At 38.6% G+C, this 22,329-nt stretch overlaps 1 protein-coding gene across 3 annotated transcripts in view; it reads right to left on the bottom strand.

Annotated features, from left to right (window-relative positions):
* The window catches only part of LOC103177487 (phosphorylase b kinase regulatory subunit alpha, liver isoform), a 37,651-nt gene that overhangs the window by 5,754 nt on the left and 9,568 nt on the right, over positions 1-22,329 (bottom strand). For 2 of the 3 annotated variants that reach the window (XM_007891669.2, XM_007891670.2), the window contains exons 8-30: positions 20,308-20,406; positions 20,049-20,195; positions 18,647-18,700; positions 17,412-17,534; positions 15,493-15,588; positions 14,536-14,643; positions 13,809-13,887; positions 12,939-13,073; positions 12,511-12,620; positions 11,689-11,833; positions 11,497-11,575; positions 10,810-10,988; positions 10,048-10,227; positions 9,287-9,369; positions 8,914-9,047; positions 7,696-7,852; positions 6,756-6,835; positions 5,570-5,648; positions 5,329-5,458; positions 5,077-5,178; positions 4,765-4,883; positions 3,480-3,518; positions 1,594-1,647 (exon numbers count right to left, since the gene is read on the bottom strand). In XM_007891669.2, coding sequence (XP_007889860.2) covers positions 1,594-1,647; positions 3,480-3,518; positions 4,765-4,883; positions 5,077-5,178; positions 5,329-5,458; positions 5,570-5,648; positions 6,756-6,835; positions 7,696-7,852; positions 8,914-9,047; positions 9,287-9,369; positions 10,048-10,227; positions 10,810-10,988; positions 11,497-11,575; positions 11,689-11,833; positions 12,511-12,620; positions 12,939-13,073; positions 13,809-13,887; positions 14,536-14,643; positions 15,493-15,588; positions 17,412-17,534; positions 18,647-18,700; positions 20,049-20,195; positions 20,308-20,406 — 2,511 coding nt within the window. The remainder of the gene's footprint in view (positions 1-1,593; positions 1,648-3,479; positions 3,519-4,764; positions 4,884-5,076; positions 5,179-5,328; positions 5,459-5,569; positions 5,649-6,755; positions 6,836-7,695; positions 7,853-8,913; positions 9,048-9,286; positions 9,370-10,047; positions 10,228-10,809; positions 10,989-11,496; positions 11,576-11,688; positions 11,834-12,510; positions 12,621-12,938; positions 13,074-13,808; positions 13,888-14,535; positions 14,644-15,492; positions 15,589-17,411; positions 17,535-18,646; positions 18,701-20,048; positions 20,196-20,307; positions 20,407-22,329) is intronic. The other variant, XM_007891672.2, reaches the window with a different exon arrangement.

Here is a 22,329-nt window from a genome sequence, read left to right as displayed (position 1 = left end):
GCCCAGTTCAAAAAGTAATAGGGACCTCTCCACCAACATTGTGAAGAGTAATTTATTCCAACATTTTGATTAAAAAGTCTTGTGCACATATCCACAAACAGCATAGAGTATTTTCAACTGGGCTCATTTAAAAAAAATTATCATGGGAAGTTGGTGCAGTGGGTATATTGGAAAGCTGAGATCTAATGAGTTGAAGAACCTTCATCTGAACCTCTCTGGTGGTCAGTTGGTTCAGAAACTCTTAAGCCCTGGTGATGGGTTTCTGCATGTTTCGGACCCAAAAACCAATTAGATCAGTCAATAACAGCAGAACCCAAAACAACAACGGGCCCTTTGTAAATGAAAAAAACAGTTCATGAATAATACAACAGTGCCTTGTGTCCAATTGGAAAATTACATTCTAAAGTCAGCTTACTAGCCAGTTAGAAGAAAAAAATCATGCCCATTCAGGCAATCAGGACTGTGGTTGATAATATATGATCCTGAGGCCTCCCAACAATGCCTCACAGAAAGTGCATCGGGCATCAGCTCTTTTAAGGCAGGACCCACTGCTAGTCCTTTTTCTCAAACTGTAGTTTTACGCTATTTTTCTCTAGTCCGTGGTTAACACCCTATGGGTCTAGAATTACTCTATTTATACTGCGTTTAGAGGACCCAGAATTTGCCAAATTCTTCAATAGTTCCTGTCCATAGGAAGCAGCTCTTAATTTTGAAACAGATTATATGCTCTTGTTGATGAATACAAAACCCACTGTTTGCAGTTAGTTCTACACAGCAAATCAATTGCAGAATGGTTTACACCTGGAAAATGCATTGCAAATGATGAATTATAAATCACCAGAGAATTATACTATATTAAGTGGAATAGGAATGAAGTTAAGACATCTCAAAAAATATTTTTTAAGCAATCGCTGTTCATTACATAGCACTTTTTTTAAAAAATGGGTATACAATCTAACCCAAATCAAGAACAAAATTGCAAATGTTGGTGCTGTATCGGGGTGTGTTTAGCAACACAATCTGTCAGCAGATGGATTTTAAATAGTTTTCCAGAGCAGTATTAGTGAGTGTCTTCTACACACCACATGATAAGCATGGTTAAATGGAGCGTAACATGCATTTTGCCCTTTATGTTCCAAGAAGGTAACATTTCAACACCTGTGGCAAATTACATTATACAGTCAAGCTCAATTCATTCACGTGCACATTGAACCTTTATGTTTGATTTCAATGTTTGGTTTTAAGAAAAAAAAATGATTCTAGATCAAATTTAAACTGACAGTTTCATATATTCCTCCATCCTTATTTTTAAGGCAGTAAATTTTGAACATTTAAACAGGGTGACGCCTGAAGACACTTGAATCCCAGCACCAGCTGTTTCAATTTAGCAATATAATCATTGCTTTCATGTAAATAGTTTAGAAAACATCTGTAACATTAGAAAACCTGACTATCTTTGGCTGCTAGGAACAACTCAACAGCAGATGTTTAGTTCTCAACCTTAAGATTTTCATTCTAGTAGCGGTAGTAATGTCTACAAACATTAGTCCCATATGTGCTAGAATATTAGTTTATACTGTAACATGTATTTACCATGGATCGGGGAGAAAGAAAGCCGCTGCTTAATGAATGGACACTGAAAAAGAACTAGCGGGGGATAAAAAGAAAAACAGACATAAATAATGCCACAAAAAACAATCAAAGTAACAAGATCATGGCATGTGGTAGGAGTAATAGCTTTTAAATGAAGATAATAGTACAGTCATATTCACTAAACCAGATGGTGCCGTTCTTTTATGAGCCAGTTGGCTAAATTGTAGGAAACAATGGGTAGTTATATATGTGGCTGCAATGGTATGGAACTAGGTAACTCGCGGGGTGCCTCAAGGATCTGTACTCAGGCTAATGCTATTTACACTTAAATTATTTGCAAATCTTGACAAAAACAAAGCTAAGCTTGCTATTGATCCCATCCTGGAAGTACAGTGCAGCCCCATTTTGACACACATCTTTATGACCCAATTCAGTGTTATCGTTGTTGCAATGTGGACCACATTTTCTGCAAATGGACGCCGCCGGTTGGCTTTTGTGGTAAAATGAACAATTTCCAGCTCGTTAGGTCACTATCAACATGAAAGTTAATGAGGAAAAGTGGAGAAAGAGGAGTATGGAGAAAGAGAATAAACAGTGGGCATACAAGCTAAATATTATTCTGTAGAATACAACGCAGACCGATTTAGAGGCACTTGTGGACAGATTGATGCATGAATCTCATAATCGCAACATGGTAGCAGATAAGAGGGTAAATGAGATTAAGAGATGAATAGCTAAACAGAATGTAAACCACAGATGTGACGATTAGCTTACAAAGAAGCACAGGTTCGGTCCTATCTAGATAACTGGATGTCTACTTTGGTTTCTATATTTCTGTAAGGGCATCTTTGTATTGAAAATGGTAAAGTGAAGAGCGACTAAATAGCTTAAATTCAGTACTTGAGGTACAAAGAGAATAAGGAAGTTAAGAATATTCATATTCTGTGATGTGCAGTGACAAGAGCCTTACTATAGTGTGGAAGGCTGTCAATATATGAAGTCAGGTGTGTTGAAATAGTGATGCCTGCTCCCAAGAAGACTCAGTTGGCAAAGCACAACTGCAACACCCAACTGGTGCCCTGCCGGCAATCAGTTAACACTGTACAGAATGGGAACTTGCAATTTGTATGGCCTAGCGCTGTATTGGGTGGTGCTTTTACCCACTAGATCATCATCAAGCAGCAGGAGAGTAAACCTTTTGGAAAGAAAAGGTGGGAGATAAAGGGAAGAAAATGATTATTGAACACAATGCACGTAACAGCAGCCTCGTAAAAATATGGAGAAAAATGAGATAGAGAAAGGAAAATAGGGGATAATATAAGGGATAGACATGAAAGTTGCAAATTTCTTATAAGGATGTTGATAATAGAGAGAAGACAAAAATTGCAACTTCATATAGATTTGAAAACATCAAATTAATACCTAAAATTAACATTAATTTCCAAGAAATTTCCACTGTAAATTCCAGGATTATAGGATTTATCAATCTTCAATTAGTTGTAAATGCAATACAAAGCCCATAGCCAACCAACATACACCAAAGCTTTGCCTTGATGCATCATATTTCATATTAATTAACCTGCTAACTGAATCTCCCCACAATCCAAATTCCATTTGATGTTGCGTATCTAAAACAATTATGCCAATGCCAGTATTTCAGAGGAAAAAAAAGGGAGGAGTTGAGTTAGAAAGTTGGGAATGCAGATACAGAACAGAGTTCTATTCAAGTTAATAAAGTTCTCTGGGTTTCGATCATCTAAATCCTTCTTTTAGTGTTTAGTTGAGGATTGTTAAATGTTTGGAGCTTTTAATCAAACATGCAAAAGCATAACTTTAGAAGAGAATAAAAAGGATAACTTTAGGAGGGGATTAACTGCATGCATCACCTGATCATCAATGAAGCTTCCTGCCACACTTTTATCCATCTAAAAAAAGATTTTTTTAATATTACAAATACTGTATTTGAACAACATCTCATTGTTAAGGTTCTTCCTGCTACCAAATGGTTTTAGAAAGAGAGTGTCAAATTTATCTGCAGAGAAATTTCTCTCTCTTCAGGGATGAATTGAAACTGACCAATAAATCCATTTGATATATTGCCAGTGAGATTCCTCAGTGGAGTGTCTCATTACCAATAGAGGGGGTCCTCTCACATGGTGGGAAACTCTATCCAATCCCACCCTAGAGACTTACATTTTCTATCACTCTCTCCCAGTGCAGAACAGTGCAGGACTAGGCAGTAAAGTGAACATAAAATGGCTCCCACTCTCTGACTGTGAACAGATTGCAAACACAAATATGTTACTTTTAGGGAGAGAACTGAAGCCACAGGGGCGTGGGGGCTGGGTGCTGGGGGAGGGAGAAGCTAATGATATGTGTGTGTCTGTGCGTGTGTGAGGTAATTGAAAGCATGATCCAAAAGATAGATCTTAAGGTGGCTTTTGAAGACAGGATGGAAGGGGCAAGGCAAATGAGTTCCAGTGAACGGGGGTATAATAGCTGAAAGCTCACCTACCAATGCTGGAACAGATCAGGCAGGGAGGGACATGAAGCAGGCTGGTGTTTTCTGAGTGGATGGAGTGGCAATGTGGCCAAAAGAAGTCACAGAGGTTGGGTGGTGTGAAGCAATGGAGGGATTTAAAAACAAAAATCTTGCCACTGGAGGATTGGGAGCCAGAAGAGCTGAGTGAGATGATGGTTTCTAGATCCTGATACGGGAGAGGTCATGGCCTACAGAGTTGTGAATGGTTTGCAGCTTGTGTAGGGCGGAGCTGGGGAATCCAGTGAGGACAATCAAATAGTCAAGCCTGAAGGGAGAGGTAGTGGTGGAGGTGGGCAATGTTGTGGAAGTGAAAGAAAGCCAAGCGAGTGAGAGCCCAGATTTCAGGATAGTTAGGAGTCAAACAGGATAGTTGCAAAAGTGAAACTAAAAAAAGACCATGAAAGAAAATCTTCTAACCTCTCCCTTAATTCTTTTAGTGATAATCCAACATAATACTGCCTTTGCAAAATGTATCAACCAATGATATATCTCTCATTGTCATATGCGATCTCCCCATGATGTCTGTTTCACTCTCCAGCCTTGTTTGGCAGTTTAGAGGCTTTCAGGTATCACTGTTTCCCAGTAACCCCAGCAGGGGCTAACGTGAATGTAATTTATGAGTGACATACCTGCTTCATCTCACTCTTCAGTCTACTGATACCAGTTCTCTCAGTTTTTGTTGCTCCTGCATGATCAACTTCATGAATAGCAACAACTGGATTCCCACTGGAGTCATCAATGGAACGAACTAAAAAAATACACTGCTTTGATTGAAGTTGTAATCACGACAATGATTGAAGTTGGAATTATTTCACAACATCAGAAAAATTAGCAAAATGCATAAAAATAAGTATTTTATTTGCAATTGAGTTATAATGATTGAATTCACATTTTTTTCAAAATACCCTCAGCTAATATGAGAAAGCAAGAGTAATACTGACCACTTTTTTCTACACCGAACTCCTTTCCACTTAGAATATGATGCAGGAGATTCTTCATATAAAAAGGGCTGAGATTCATCAAATTCTCTGACGCTTCTTCCCCTGTTTAAAGAACAAATGCATCACTGAGAGAAAAACAGAAGGTTCGAGTGTGTTAAATGACTGTGAGACAGGATGAGAGTAAATATGGTCTTTACAATGGAAATGAATGCAAAGATCTACTCTCCACTCTGTATCATTATAAATTTATACCTGAGCAATTCAGACTACGAGCTAATTCCGTGGCCATCACCTGAATGATGAGTCCAATTCTTAACCTAAGCATTTCTGCAAAGAGGCTCGGTTGTGTCCTCACATACATGGCAAGATAAACCATGATTTCCTAAGAGAAAATAGACAAGCCACAGAAAAAACAGAATGTAAAACAATTGTTAGAAACTTGGTATTAACTCTGATTTAAAACATTCAGGTGTATTAAGTGACTGGGCTTTACCTGGGTAAGAACTGCCATGCTTATGTCTTGCCCACTTGCTTCGTAAATAAGCTGTGTTAGTTCATCAGGTGGCAAAGGACTAGAAAAAGAAAGGTGTAGACGTATTGTCACTTTTAAAAATAACTTTTCTATATTGTACCTCCCGAAATCCTAAACTGTTTGACAACAGTCAAAAAGGTGGGAGCCATAACCTGGTAAATAGTAACGGGAAGCCTACTCTGCTCTGATGTCATCTACTTCTGGACAAGTCAGACTGGAGTTCCCGCAGGTTGGTGTTAATCAGATTACTTTCAGGATATCATTATTTTCAAATCCAGGCGGAGATTACTACATTTAGAAATTTAATAAGATGTTTGCCAATATTATCAGTCACCATGTAATATACCCAGTCTTGAACAAAAAAGGACAGTTTTTCAATAAATAAATAATCCTTGCATTTGCTATAGCGCCTGTAAACAGTAAAACACTTTAAAGCGATTCATGAGGTACTGCCGTTGTGTGGGGACTGTACTATGTAGGTAACAAAACAAATTTGAGGACAGCAATATTCTACAAGGAAATTAATGACCAATTAATTTGGAGGGATTTGTCATAGAAGTAATGAGAAAAATATGCTCCTTTTAAATAGTAGCACAAGATCTTTAACATCCATCTGAACACGCAGGTGGGACCTTGGTTTAATGCATCATCAAAATCTACATCCTTCTGACTCAGAGATGGGTGCTACCAACTGAGCCAAGCTTAAGTCGATACAACAACAATGACATTTATAGAGCGCTTTTCATATCGGGAGGACGTCCCAAAGCATTGAACAGTCAGATGTCGGGGCCCGAGCATGGGGGAGGGGTGGTGTAGGGGTGAGGGAAGGCAGAGAGGTGGGAGGGAGACCAAAGGCACGGCCGAAGAGAAGGGTCTTGAAACTGGCCTTGAAGGAGGCAAGGGAGGAAGCGAGGTGAAGGGACCGTGGGATGGAGTTCCAGACTGTGGGGGCAAAGAGGCTGAAAGCCCGGCCACCGATGCTTAAATATTAGCTATTCAGTAGGTAAGATAAGTATAAAATAGCATACTGGAAAAAGATATTTCATTATTCAGGTCAATATAAAAGTTCTGTTATCTTAGCGCCAAGAAAAGTAATTATAATTAATATCAATTTGGAAAATGCAGAATCGTATTGTCTCGTACTTACGTTACGATGGTCCTCTCACGTGGTTCTGGGGGAAGACCCACTGTTAGTTGCTTTTGGTGTGATAACAGGTCTGTGCAGGCCTACACATGAAACACATACCACTAATGTTCAGAAAAACAACTTGGTCTTAAATGGGAAATATAAATCAATGCATGAATAAAAGTCTCATATGATGAAAATCAAAGCAGTTTAAAACAATTGTGTATGCTTCCTCTACGTTTGGTGATGGACTACTGGTATCCAAAGTGAAACGATTAAAAATATGGTTAACTGAGATGTTATTTCAACTCAGACCTAAGTAATACTTAGACATTGCAGACGTTATATTGATATTTTTCCAAGAACTGTCAAGGGATCAATTTTCATCTTATTAAAAAGCCTGTCAAGTTCTTTAATATTAAAAACACAAACATCCTTATCCTAGTTCTGAAGATGTGTTTAGCTGATCATGTGCAGAATTATAATCGACTGGAAAAATCACCTTCTACCCCTCCCACCCCCATAACCCATTGAGGGAGGACGAATATTTTTTTGAAGATTTGGATATTGACTTGTGTCAGACATGCCATTGCAGTCTGAAATTCCGAACAGGATTCTGTTTAAGCGATTTTGGTGATATCAGCCTCAAATTGGATTTCCCCATTGTAATCGAGCATCGTCCAAGTGCTACACTGATTCGACTGGAGTTTCAGACCTCGGATTGATTCAATTCCAGTCTGTTTTGTGCCAGTGATTTGAAGCCTGTGAGAATTGACTTTGTAGATTCTGGGATTGAGGCTGGTTACTGTTACATGACTTCCATGCAGTTTGTTCTACCTCTTTGGAATGGCTATTATTCCAGTCCCTAGACGTTTAAGTATATCATTCTAGATTGATGTTCTTGTACTATTCCCTCCTCCCACTCCCCAGCAAAAATAACGGCATTGGTTGTTTTACATACCTCAGCAAGGACTTCAACTTTCTTTCTCAGCATGCCTGATATATAGCGAATCAATCCCCAGTCACAGTTCTGGCCAGCCTTATTGTATAGTTCGTTCAAGAGGCTACAGACCTGCGCACCTTGCAGTCCATCCAGATTGGTATCCCAGTCAGGGCCTCTATGTTACAAGAGTGAAGAAGAATCAAATAAACACTTAAGGGAAACTTCAACCACTTCAGCTGGAGTATTTCCTTCATATGGTGAACAACAACATCAAATTGAATTTATATGGTGCCTTTCATGATGGGAGAACATCCCAAGGCACTGAGAAGTCAAGGGTTTGCACCCCTGAAGCCTTAAGACCATAGTCTTAAAATTTTAAATTGTGCAGATCTTTTTAAGAACTGTGAAAAAGCAGCTTCCAAATGAAGACTTAATTCAAAAATTTGCAAACTTCTGCATGAGAGTGGTCTTAAGGCTGAACCAAAAGATTTTTGTGCCTCCAACTGATATCCAGTAACGACTAAAAAATAACTGTGTGTGGACATTGGATGCGAACAGGATCGTGCTCAATTGTAAATAACTGCTCCAGTTAAGCAACATACCTCAGCATTGACAGAACACAAAATCAGCCACTTCAAAGAACTAACAAATCTTCATGAATAATTATTATCATTACCTTCACATAATAGTAACAGGTTACTGCACTCTAAAGTAAGTGTACTATATTGTTACCGAAGACTGAGAACAGATGTTGGCATTAGACCAGGTATAATATGGTCTGGAACAATCTGCCTGAGGTTACAAAATACTGTAAAGTACAGTAATTTTCTTTTAAAAGACACTGGCTAGATTTACTTTCATCGCAACAGCAAAAATGCTGTAGTTTTTGAAAGAGCTTCACAACCTGGTATGAAATTTGGGGAGGGAACAATTTGGCTACAGAAATACCTTGCTACTCTTGCCCCACTGAAAATAAAGTTGTTCATGAGTGATAATTCTTAATAGAATTATCCATTAGATTTGGCCCAAGCAAACTCTTCATTGAAGCAGAGTTTCTGCACATCATCATGTTGTACTTGCAATTATTGAAACGATTCCTCATTTGTGCTACTTGTTTTCTTTATTAAGTAATCCTTTTAAGAGCTACCACAAATTAAAGCTCACGCAAATAAAAATCATTTGTAGCTTGTGCTATGATCTAAACTGAGTCATCTCCAGTGATTGATTAATACTTACTTGATTACATACAAGATGTACAATATATCTGCTTGGTCTTGTAGAGTGTGACATTCCTTTAGACGTTCAACTAATGAAGCACAGTCAATATTTCCCTGGTCATCCGTGGGTAAGCTGAGATCCACTCCATTATCCTACTTGTTGAAAAAGAAATCAGTATTTTCCTGTAGAAGTTTTTAGTACTTGAAAGAGGATGCACTTCAACCTCACAAGGCACATAGTCCTCCTTCGTGAACTGCAACTACAAATCAATTTAAATACAAATCTTAAAAAGCCTGTAAAAATAATAAACAGAGATGGTGGTGAGTCCAGAGAAACAAAAACATACCTTTCATCTTCAAGATCTTTTGTACTAGTGCCTTGTAACACTGACCTTGACTTGAAGTGGTCCTTCCAATAAGTTCAGAGATTTTCGATGAGTAAGCAGAACTTTTGTAGGTAGAGACATGGCAAAACCTTCATGAAAAAATAAATGTCAGAATGAAAGTAATTGATAAGTGATACCTAACCATTAGTGCTGTGATATTAATGCCATGTTGATATATTACCCACTATGTTGCACATTTCAAGTGTCTCGTATGGATTTTAATGCTATCCACTACTCAGATAGTGTAATACTAAGGAGATTTTCTCATTCATTGTAAATTAATTTTTTCCATAACACTATTGAGGACCACATATGCATATTATAATTCTTATAGAAAAGAATGACAGTTGTTGCATTAGCAATTAACTAATTGACAGTGAAACTGAAATGTTTCTATATATAGTACTTCATTCCATTTGACTTTAATTCTAATTGTTTCATTTGTCATTTCCAAATGTCTCCCATTGGCAAAATCATTTTCAAAAATAAACTATTATAAATTTAGAAATAATTTACGCTTAAAAGCTTCATGAATGAGTTTGCTCATGAGGGCCTAATCTCTCTGTGGAATCTACATACAAGTTAGCTACTTTATGACTCCTGGCTTGCTGCAATTTTCATATCAAAAGATTAAGATGGTTGGAGCTCTGACTAAAATTACACCATTTTGAATCAAATTACCTAATTTGCCAGTTTCCAACTGTTCCCATTACCAAAACGATCTTAATAAAGTATTGCAAAGTTACAAAAGACAAACGTTTGCTTACTTGGTAAATCCAGGCCTTTTTCTTTGGCCATCATTGATATTACATCCCTTGTTGTGTGCTCAGTCTCAAATATGGAATGCGTTCCTGAATTCTGGGATGTCGGAGGCAGTCGCTTTGATACTGGAGTCGTACTTCGAAGCAGGTGATTTATATAGTGTACGAGTTCATCTTGATCATCAACTGTAAGCCAATAACAAGCTGCTTTCAGACAGCATCTCAAACAAGTATTACAAGGGGGCACAACTACATGATAGCCAGTAGCAGATCCAAACGGGAGTTTAGGAAGAACATGTTTTATGCAGAGAATGGTGAGAATGTGGAACTCACCACCGGATGCTTGGCTGAGGCAGAAAGCATCACTTTCTGCTTCAGCCACAGCTTCAATGTACTTAAAAGGAAACACAATACATCCTTAAGGGAGAAGAGAATAGCAGGGTTTTGGGAAAAGGAGAGATTGGGGTTCATGTTGAGTTGAGCTGAATGCCTATTTTTGTGCTGTACAGTTTACGGAAAATGGTACCATGTTTTATATATTATATTTTTAGAAATGGTTCAAGCTTTTTTTGTCATGGGAGTTAAAAAGTTCTGAAATGGTCAGTTTTTCTATAAATTTTGTCCACTTTGATGCTGATATCTCAAAACTACCAGAGGTAACTGGGGAAATTCCTTACACTATCACTTTGGCATTTCATTACATGAAGTACAAGCTTAACAAGAACAACCCATCCACAAACTGAATTAAGTAATGTTGAAAACTCTTACCATCATTACAATCGCATGAATCAGGCATAGAAGGAGCCTCCTCTACCTCATTACAGGGACTAAAATCGCTTTCATTTAAAGAGTCATCAAACAGTACACCATCAGATCCACGGTCCATGAAACTCAGGTGTGTGTAGCAAGAGGTGATCAGGAAGTCTGATATTTTGCCTGTTTTCACCCTAAAAGATAAATATTGTATCATGATCACAATTAATTACAAGCACCAATCCTGACACTTAAAGAAAGAACTTGCATTTTTATAATGTCTTATTACATCGAAATGTCACAAAGCGTTTTACAATAACTGCTGTCAAGTGTAGACTGTTTTTCATGCGGCAATCAATTGGCATACAGCAAGGTCACACAAACTGCCGTAAAGTGAATAACAAATTCAAATGCAGGATTATTTGCCACGACACCGGGAGGAAACTTCCTTCTCTACTTGAACAATGTCATGAGATTTTTAACGTACACCTGAACAAAAGGGAATCGGGATCTTGGTTTAACTTATTACCCAAAGCATGGCACTTCTGACAATACAGACAACCTTGGATCCTGCACTGAAGTAGCTTTATCTACCCCCAAATCATCTATCTAATCAGGAAGGAATCTAAAGTGTCCACATTAAAAATACTGGATTGAAATTGCATGTGCTATATAGATGCACGTCTTTATCAATCTGCGTACCTGGCTCCACCAAAATAACCATCCTGGAGTTTTCGAAGTGTAGACAGAATAGATGAATCGATGTCTGATCCGTCTTCGCCTGCAAAAGACAAGTGATCAAGGTACTAACAGATTTTCTATGGCTGATGTTGAAATCAATGCACAATCTCCTGTCTCCGTCAGGAGCCCAGAATGAGCAGAGAGAGCTCTTACACAGCATGCTTGTAGTGATCGGAAATGTGACTGTGGGACGTCCCGTCATCTTCCAGTGTGAGAAGAGGTAAGAAACATCAGTTCGGAGCATTTCCACAATCATGTGATTGTCCAGTGCCAAATAAAACTGATGCTGATCAAGAAACTATTCAAAAAAAAACAGAAGACAATAAGACCCTTAACCAGAACTCCAGAAATTCCTCGCACATGTTTACATTTTCAATATGGTAACAGCCAAGCCAAGTTTACCACACTGACCCACGGAAACGGCTTCTAACACTATAAGAGTTCCCACGGAATTTCTAACAGGGGCCAATAGAAAGAAATATCATCAATTAAATCCTGTACTCTCTGCTTGAGGCATCTATTTGAGTGCCAAACAGTCCTGAAAAATACACATTATTTTTTGTTTTCTATGTGTTTTTAAAGTAACCATAACAACAATAATACAATAAAAATGTACACGGGAAGAGTTACCTCTAATAATGGAAGTGGGTCATCTTAGCTTCAGGGAGGGAGGATGTTCCAATGGGCTTAATAGTCCTGGCTCGGCTTCCAAATTGGAGGTGGGGGGGATGGGGAGGAAAAGGTGACCGAAGGCACGATCGAAAAGGTAAGTTTTGAGATGGATCTTTAAAAAGGTGAAGGAAGGAGGGAGTCGGAGAGATTTTGGGATGGAGTTCCAGAGAGTGGGAGTAGATAAGTCAATAAGTTCTGAAATATGCGCTCCTTTATTAGCTGGGCTTAATATTAGAATAGATCTTTTGCTGCATGTGTTTAAAATCAGTTCCAAAAGTTGGGACACAAGCTTAAACTGCTTACCTGTGGAGTGAACGTAAAGATTTGATTTCTTATCATGTACAACTTGGATGTGCCGAGAACACCAATGTGCCTATACGGCCGCCCACTAAGTTTCAGCCTACTGTTATATCCTGAGAAAAGGCAAAGGAACAATTTATTTTTAAAAAAGCCCAATATATTACCTTATCACCCAACTTGCCTTTGATACTGTATGGCAACTTTATCCAGTAGATACCCACCACACCACCACCATTACTACCAACACCAACTTGTATTTACGCAGCACCTTCACACGGGATGGTTTCAGCAGCAATTTGTGTGCGATAAAAGTAGAGAGCGGGGAGAGAAAAAGGCAGCAGGGGGAGTTACAAGGGGACTGGGAGCCATTTTCTTTTTGACTGATCTATTATTTTAAAGAACATGTTTACTTACACATGGCAAACACTCACCTAGTTTTGCATATATGTGGCTTAGAATCTTTGCTGGTTGCACCCTGATAGGTAGAACATCACAAATAGTTTCTACTTCAAAGTTGTGGTGTGCTAACATTTTCTTTATCTTTTCCGTTTCTGCCAATATTGACACTGCAATGAAAACACAGGAAGCGTTACCTCTGATAATGGAAATGGGTCATCTTAATTTCTGGGTGTTAAACCCTTCCTTAAAAACAATAGGGATGATTCCTTGAATATTGATCAGTGTGCATTTATAATAATACTTCACTTTGAAAGTTCACATTTCCAAGGCCAGCAAATTGAATAATTTAGTACAAAATAACATGAATTTTCTGACATCAGAGAACCACCCCATTGAAATAAGTTGTTTATATCACAAGTGAAAGACTAATCATTAGGAAGTACCTGTGAATACCCTCCCCACAATACAGACTTTTAATTTAAAGGAACCAACACCGGTTTCCAGTTTGTCTGATGTAGAGTTTAAAAGCAAACTGATAAAATCTTCAGCAACATCAGCAACAAAAGATATTACAGTATAAATTACAATATTTGCAATCTGCATTAGTTCCATTAATTCCAATTTCTGACTTCCAGACGGCATTTTGTTTGCAAATCTTTTTCGGGCTTTGCAGACTTTGCATTTACAATTCATAGACTGTAAACCAGAAGCTACAAATGTTGGAATTAATTCAGTTTGTGAATACTGCTGACAAGATGTCAGTGAAATTTCTTGAAAAAAAGTGTCAGAAGAATGGATTTTAGTTTGGGAAAGCTAATTTTAATGCATTTATAGTTTAAATGTAAGGATTATTATTATTTACCGTGAGCTATAGCAGATTAGAGTAGGTCTACATAACAAACCTTGTACAACGACATCAGGTCTTCTGATTGTCGAAAATCTTCGGCTTATAGGGTCAATTTCCCCAGGAGCAAGAAATCCCTGGAAGAGAAACAGTCATCACTGCAGAAAGCATACTACAATTCTTAAAAGACATGCCACATTAACCTTACAGCAATGCTGACTGCATAGAGTTCGACCAGGGAGGTGCTTTGCTCTGCAACTTCAAAAGCAGCACTGCAGGAAACAGTAATCTCTGTGTCAGGCCAGTCTATCCACTATGTCTAGCGTTTGCTTCATGAATCCTCCTTACTCCCCAACCCTCTATTTTTTCACATATGCGCAGTACCTTTGCACACTTCATTTCCTGATCTAACCAACAATAGGAGAACCAGTAACAAAGGATTGCAGCAACATTTTGAGGCTATTGATAGCTACTGAAATTGTCATTTTTCTGGTGGTCGTCAACAGTAGGAAAAATATTCTATCCTAGTTTCCACACATGCTCAAATCATATAATGCATTCATGTCATAAACAAGATAACATATGTTCCATGCAACAGCTTGAATTTATATTGTGCCCTTCCTGCTGGATAGCATTTCAGTGCATCCACGGATCAGAAAATTGACCCCCCCTCCAGGTTTGTATATGTAAAAGCTGTGATTGCGCTAAGGCCACCTTCAAAGTATCAACACCTGCTCAAGTGCAGTCAGGGTTGTAATGTGAAAGCGGCTCTGATCAGTTCTTACTTCAGCCAGCAGAGACCCCAGGATGTATAAAGACTGTCCCCACATGTGAGGTAATTTTCCTTTCGGAATTCTGTCCACAGAATGAGGGTTCTTATACTCTTCATCCACCTGGTAATAAACAGTGTACATTTATTAATCAATGGCCCAAATTCACCAGTTAACTGTGATCCACCAATGATGCCTGCATTTTAAAACAACGTTGAAAGGTTCCCATAGAAACTGATTTCCTACAGTACTTCATAAATGGATCATAAAGGATAAGCTCCATTGGAAAGATCACTGTTTACATAGCAATATCCAACGCAGCAGCAAAACATGAATGTTCACGACAAACACACCATTTTATTTTACTGCAAATAAAATAAAGGCTTATATCAAGCTCGTGTATTTATTTTTTAAGTAAAATGACAGATTTTCCAAATTGATCCATTTGATCAAGAGACAAAATGTTCAGAACCAAGTTAAACTGGCAGACCTAGTGATTTATTTTGTGACAATTTTGTCAATCGGATCAATTGATATGGCAAATTTGGTTAAAATTCATCAAACAGCTGGATATCGGTCTGTTGACAGAAACATCAATACTATTGGGTGAGATTATTAAAGGACAACACATTGAATTATCAATGATTAGAGTCAGACCCCATTATAATCAGTGGTCTGGATCCATAAAATCACTCTTTTCACTCGCCCCCTATGGATCCAACAGGGATCAACTGTACATAGAAATGTTACTACAGTATTTAGAAATCAAAATGTTTTAAAGGATTTAAATTCTGTAACTAGGATTATTTACAGTTCTCTTACTTTAGATTTTGTGATTTAGGTACCAAAGTCTGTCCACATAATTTATCTTTTAGGATTCTACATTATCTCATTGAATAAAGGCAATGACATCCGACCATAAATTGATCTATGTGTTTTCAGATCATTAATCAACTGAATGCATTGAATGACCTTTTCAATCGAAACAGCATAAAGCTCTGGAACCAGTCGAACTCCATTCTTTCCTCTAATAAGAACTCCTTCCAAGGCCTCCCGGTACTCTTCAACCTGGAACAACACATAATACACATAACATGGGTGAGTAAGTTTTGAAAAATGGTCACACATGGTGACTTTCCTCTTAGATTCCTTGATAAAGGCGTCTAAGAGGGGCTCTAGCACTTTAACCGCTGCATGGTCACTGGCAAAATAGGCCCACAATTAAACAGGTTTTTTTCTAAGCCAAAATCTAGTCTCACATAAAATAACAGATTTTCCAAATGGATCCTCTTGACCAATTGACAAACATGTTCAGAACCGAGTTAAACAGAAGGACTTAGTGATTTGTTTCCCGACTATTTTGATTTCTCTGCGGTCTACTGAAATCAATAAAGACTTGCTGTGCATCTTCTAAAAGTCTAAGTAGTCAAGGCACCCTGTGCAATGGAGGGAGAGTGATTAGTATAATTACCGACATTTCCGGATTTCAGTTTGAAATAAAAGATATAGTTAATGCAGGAAAGGTCTCTGCAGTTGTCAATAGTGGTTTAAGAAGGTCCATCTCTGGTCTGCAGCACCACTTGCTGCCCGAAAGGAGAACTGCTCACAGATACATTGTACTAAGAGATACTACCAGTACTTCAAGAGATTTTTGTTTGAAGAATCACTTTAAGCTGGACAGATAATCTAAACCAGCATATACAGTACTATGTTTATTTTGATCAGCACCTTGTTTGGATTCTCTCATAAAAGTGATTTTTGAAACAGTGACTGCTCTGCCCCTCCAAGTCTTACTGATGAGTCAGGCTGGCTGTGGTGTCATCGGCAGTGCGCTAAGAGTACTGTGGACCCACCTGGCTCAGGAACCAGATTCCCGAGACTACCACAGAGGTTTGACTTGATTCTTACATTCCATTGCCAAACATGTCACCTTGGAGCCAGTTCAGCTCCAAGGAGAACCTACTTAGCCTTTTTTCACACGAGGAAAGTCACTAGTAGGGCATTTGACATTGGACAAACATGGACAATGCTGCCACCAGTTGGAGGTGAAGTGCATGAGCAGTCGTTGTTTATATCTATAGATACCAGTCAATGTGGATTCCAAGCCCTGGATGAATGAATACATGCTCATGATCTCAAACTCTAGTTAGTGCCTTCCAGCAGCTGTCACCGTAAGCCTCAAAGATTCCTCATTAGCCATCTGACATCTGCCTTCAGCATGGTGGAAGGACCTTTACAGCACAGCTTCTAACATGAGCCACAAGCTGCTTAACCCAGGTCCTCTTGTGAGGGCACTTGGCAAATAGTTGTACGGCTGTGAAAATGATTCCTGCTCCAAGGTGCTGAGCGACAGGTCAGTGTAGGCCAGAGCACTCTTCCCAGCAGTCACTTCACATGTTTGCCACTGCTTGATTCTGAACTTAGTAAATGGGTCAGAGGAAGCCTCTTCACTGCATCCCCAGGAGCTCAGAATGCTATAAACTTGACCTGCAGTAGGACCTTGCTTTCCTTGCATAGAGATGAGCATGACCAGAGTGTCCTTCATCCCTTCTCAGCACAGTCCCTCAGGATAGTGTCCATGCAGAAGCTGATGTCCAACACAACCCCCCAGATACCAATAAGGATCAATAATTGGGACCGATCCCCCTTGTATCTTCCATCGTGTATTTTGTATCCCCTTGATATACCCTCGAACTGTGCAGAACCATGATTTGACATTTGACGGCACCAACCAACAAGTCCCACTGAGTGGCCCAATGTTCAAGATGGTGCAGGAAGTGTATCAGATCCACAGTGGAGTCTCCCAGCAGCACAGAGAAGGTTAAAAAACAATGGACAACATAATTCAAATTGGATGGTAAAATACAATAAAACCCAGAATAGTATCCTACCTGAGCATGGTCTCCTTTAAACAACCCATCAATGATGAGGTATGTCCAAAATACCGGCCATTCACATTCAATGTTCTCAAACAATTTCAGTTCAGCTGAATCATAATGTAGTCTATTGGGATCCTAAAAGCAGAAAGCACCGACTTTACTCAATTACTCACATTTATTCAATGTCAGAATTTCCAAATTGAGAACAAAGTACTGAGTATGCCCAGAGGCTTGCATCAAAAAAAAGTTACAATTAATACAGAAAAAAAAGACATTGGTTTTGAAGAAGCTCTCAGCATCGAAACACATTTCAAAATTGTGGGATAAAAGTTCTATTCACCGCATTTGGCGATGTCTGCTTTCAATGAGATTTCCCAGTATAGTCGCAAATTGCCAAAATTGCTGCACATAGTGTTGGATGGATTTTTTTTACTCATAAAACTACTATATTTTTTCTATTTCTACTGACGTCTTGATTACTTGCTTACATTTCTAAATACTGGTGACCTCATTAAAGAACAGGTTTGGGCCATGTACTGAGGATAACAGCATGAGAGAAACACAACTAAACTTTGAAGTTAATTATTATTGTAGCTTTTTACGAGATGTTGATGGTGAATCATGCTCTATTACCTTATTTGATAATTCATTATGTAGCTCTTTGAGAAATTTCTACATATTGTTCCAATTTGTAGAAGATAAAAGCTCACTGAAGTCTATCGCTTGTTCATTACTTGCCTATACTAGCAACCTTTTAGTTTTCCATTTATTAAGAGGTGTTGTGACTGTGTATTTGTAGGTGAATGAACCAGCTAATTGTACACATAATGTCCTACAAACAGCCATGAAATGGATGACCAATTTTATCTGGAGGATTGTCGGCAAGGTCTGTTGGCAAGAAACATTCTTTTTTCAAAGAGTGGTGTGAGATCTTTCAATGTCCACTTGTACAGGCCAAAAGGACCTCAGGTTAATGAATCACCTGAGGTGAAAGACAGCACCTCTGACAATACAGCAATCCCCAGCATTGCATGAGGGTGTCAGCCTAGGCCAAGAGTTCAAAGTCCTGATGTGGGTCTTTAACCCTTAACTGTATGACTCAAGATCAAGACTACTGCCAATTAAGCCAGGCTAATGCGGCTGAGCCAGGCGGCTGATGCCTTCTATTTCTGCCTGATATTACATTTATGATATTATTACGTGTTGTGTCGATTAGATTGTATGTAGATGTGAAACAAAGTCAATACCTCTTTTGGAGTTTTGTAGCCATCTCTCAAAAATCTACAGCAGCCGTACCGTCCCTATACAGAAGAAACACTTTACATTAATACCCATAAGCAAAACTACATCACAGAATTGCAAGTAAAATATAAAATGAAGGGATAATTCAATGCACTGGGATAATTCAATGTTAAATTCAGGCATGGAGGAAACTCCCTTCTCTGTTGAATATTGCTGTGAGATCTCTAAAGTCCACCTGAACAGGCGTATGGGAGTTGATTTAATGTCTCATTTAAAAGACGGCACCTCCAACAATGTAACTTTCCGCCAGCATTGAAGAATTAGCCAATGACTGGACTATGAGCTCAAATTCCCAATCTTTGCCACTGGTCCATTTTCTAACTCTTGGCCAGTTTACTAGAGAGAACAGATCAAAATAGTAATATATTCCTTCTTAGGAGGGAGGTAAAGCTGATAAAAATCCTTGAGTTCCTAGTGAAATCAATGCTCCGACATGGAATCTAATAGTGGTATCGAAGGCCATGGAGCAGTCTACATCCACTCAGATAAAGGCCGAGGGAATGTCATGAGACTACAATTGATTACAATCCAAAGATTTTGGGGGAAGTTGTCCCATTGTTCGTCTGAAAAGTATGAAGAAAGAAATTGTGTTAAACCCAGATGTTTCAGCAGCATGGAATAAGAGTCAGGAATTACTGCTGCCTCTGGTGTGTTAAAAGTTAAGGCACCATTAATTTCAGGATATCTGGCAAGACTGAATACCCCTCTATTGAGCAGTTATATAATCATCTTTCCATTTGATGTAGTGCCTTATCAAGTCTTCCGAGACGTCTCAAAGCATTTCACAGAATATACTGTAAAGTGAATTGACTGCATATTTTGTGGGCGAGTTTAATTACATATAAGAGGGGGAGTAATTGTCCTAAATGTTTTGCTGCATTCAACTCAGCTCTTTCAACTCAGCTATTCTCCAAAGAACAATTAAAGCAGTTAAAGGGAAAGGAACACGTAAGAAATGCTTTAGTACAATTATGGAATCCTGCAATTCGACAATAATGGTTTGGGAAGATCAGGGTTCCTAATGTGAGATTGCTGTTGTCTGCCGATAACTACTCAGTTATCTCTTTGTTGCCCTTTCTATGGGACTCGCAGCGCATTAACGGAGGCTCATCAGTTTCTGTTACTTTTACTGACTGGATAACAACGACAAATTACATTTGTACAGCGCCTTTCACATCAGAAGGAAGTCCCAAGGCACTGGACAGTCAGGTATACATAATATAATAATCATTGCATTTGATTTAGCGCCTTTCACGCCAGGAGGGCACCGCAAAGCATTTCATTGGATTCACTGTAAATTGTAATGACTGTGTAACCAGAGGTATCAACTTCTTTGTAAAAACATACCTGCAATTTTGTAATGATTTCATTCTTTGTCAAAGTCACAAGCTCAATGTCCTCCACAGCAAAAGCGGGGTACGAGATAACCGAAAGAAGGCCAGCATCAATTTCTTTGGATGTTGACGCTCTTGGTAACATGGAATGAAGAATAGACTGAAAGAAATGAATCAAACGTTTTACAAAAGTAACCAACTTCTTTACAGAGAAACAGTGAAAATTGATAGCATCTCCACCTAATAATGTAACATTAGGATTTCTGGTTTACCTGACAATGTTCCACTTCATCAGGTAGAACGTGAATGACTGACTTTGGGCCTCCATGTGCTCCAAACAGATCAAGTTCATCGATGGCTTCAAGTGCTGCCTGCAATAACATCTAACCATTAATTAACCATCAAATCAACATGCAGTACAATTCTGTTGAACTTTGACTAGTGTGTTCAATATCAAACAGTCCATTTCATCCTGATCACAAAAATAATCTCAGTTGGAAAGGTATGTATGAATTCTGCATTCGTTCATGCATTTCAGGACTGATGTTGGTGTGTGTATGGCGGGGTGGGGGGGGGTGGTGGGGGGAGAGAGGAGCTGAAGATATCCCTATGTTCTATATTATTGAGAATTTCAATATAAAGATGTAGCAAAACGATCTTTCTTTAGTGATCAGATTGAAATAGACCCCACTGAAATGTTTCAAAGTGCTTCACAAGAAATCAAGTGTAGTGACTATCAAGTATAAGGACTCACAAAATATCATAAAGTGAATGGCCAATTAATTTGGAGAATTGTTGCCTAGGACATTGGTAGAACTCTCTTTAACTTCACCTGAACAGACGGATGGGACCTCAGCTTAAGGTGTAATTCAAAAGACAGCACCTATAATATAATGTTTCTCCCAGTACTGCATTGGGGTGTCAGCTTGCAATATGAACTCAAGTCCTGATATATAACCCGAGTGAACCTCCGCTGTTCCTTTGCCACGGCTGTGATAATGTTTCTATCAATGAAGTGCCCAAAGCTGGAAGTAACTTGCCAAACCAAATACAAAATATCTTGTCCTGTTTCTCCACCCACTTGAGATGTTCAAGAAATCTATTGCCCCATAGTTCTAAGATCAGCCTCAGCTGTGATACTACAAATCAGTTTATTCCATTATCCTGTTGACAGTTCATGCAATGGGTTCACTTGGGCTGAGGAGCAGAGGAACTACTATTTTTGGTATCATACTGGATTAACTTCTGAATCCCTGGAAGGCTATGGAAACTGCTTTCGTAGATTTCATAGCTACCCCCACAACACATCCTCTGAAAAAAAGCTACAATAACCTCAATTGGACAGATATTGTTGCAACATAGATCCATTCTGAATTCATGCATGTATTTTAGGACTAACAGGAGGGGGAAGATGTCACTATATATAGATTCCTTAGGAATAGGTTTCATTGCAGTATGTAATCCTTAGGATGTTACGAACATAACTAATCTATGTGTCGGGTTTTAATATCCTGAGCGGTTGATAAAATCAATTATTGTTAATAAATCAAATTAATATAATATTGTTTGTTGCAATATCAATCACTACATGATTTATGGGCAGTCATACCTTTCCATGGGATATGGGCATATTAGTATTGGATATGAGATAATAAGGCATGTTGTTTAGGGCCACATATCTTCTGTGAATGGGAACAAAAGGTTACACTTTACCTCTGAACGCATTTGGCTTCAAACATTTAATTCTGACGCATTTCTAAACAAACAATAATGTTCCCAAAGTAATGGAGTGATTGGGGTAAACTGCTTTGTAACAAGGCAGGTAACAGCACTCAAGATAATCATGTGACTTTACCTCTTGCAGTTTCTGTCTCATGTCATCACTGGACTGGACACCAACAAGGCTAAATTATTTGATAAATCAGCTTTTCACTACAGAGTTTGTGAGCGAATGCAATTTTCATATCAATTGCAGTATCAGCAACCCAGTTCTAATTTAGAGACACAGTGTTACACCCGAACAGAAAGGCATTAATCACCCAAATCCCTCTTGAAACTCCCTTCTTAGCAGAAGCAATACAAACACAGCAGTAGAATGCTCTAGGCTGCTGACTTAAATTGTTCTGCTAAAGAACTAGTTCAGTACAATGCTTGTTGTATAACTGACCCATTAAGATTTTTTCCCAAAATGAAAGAAGTGAGGCAGGCATTGGCCTGAAGGGTGCATTTCCACATCCCTAACCAGCTTCACTGCAGAATATGTGACTATGATCATAAGAATAATAGTGGAGCCA

The sequence above is a fragment of the Callorhinchus milii genome, unplaced genomic scaffold (assembly GCF_018977255.1).
Source record: "Callorhinchus milii isolate IMCB2004 unplaced genomic scaffold, IMCB_Cmil_1.0 Scaffold4, whole genome shotgun sequence".
Lineage (NCBI taxonomy): Eukaryota > Metazoa > Chordata > Chondrichthyes > Chimaeriformes > Callorhinchidae > Callorhinchus > Callorhinchus milii.
Note: the sequence above shows the minus strand (reverse complement) of the source record. Positions and strands in the feature narration are given on the sequence as shown.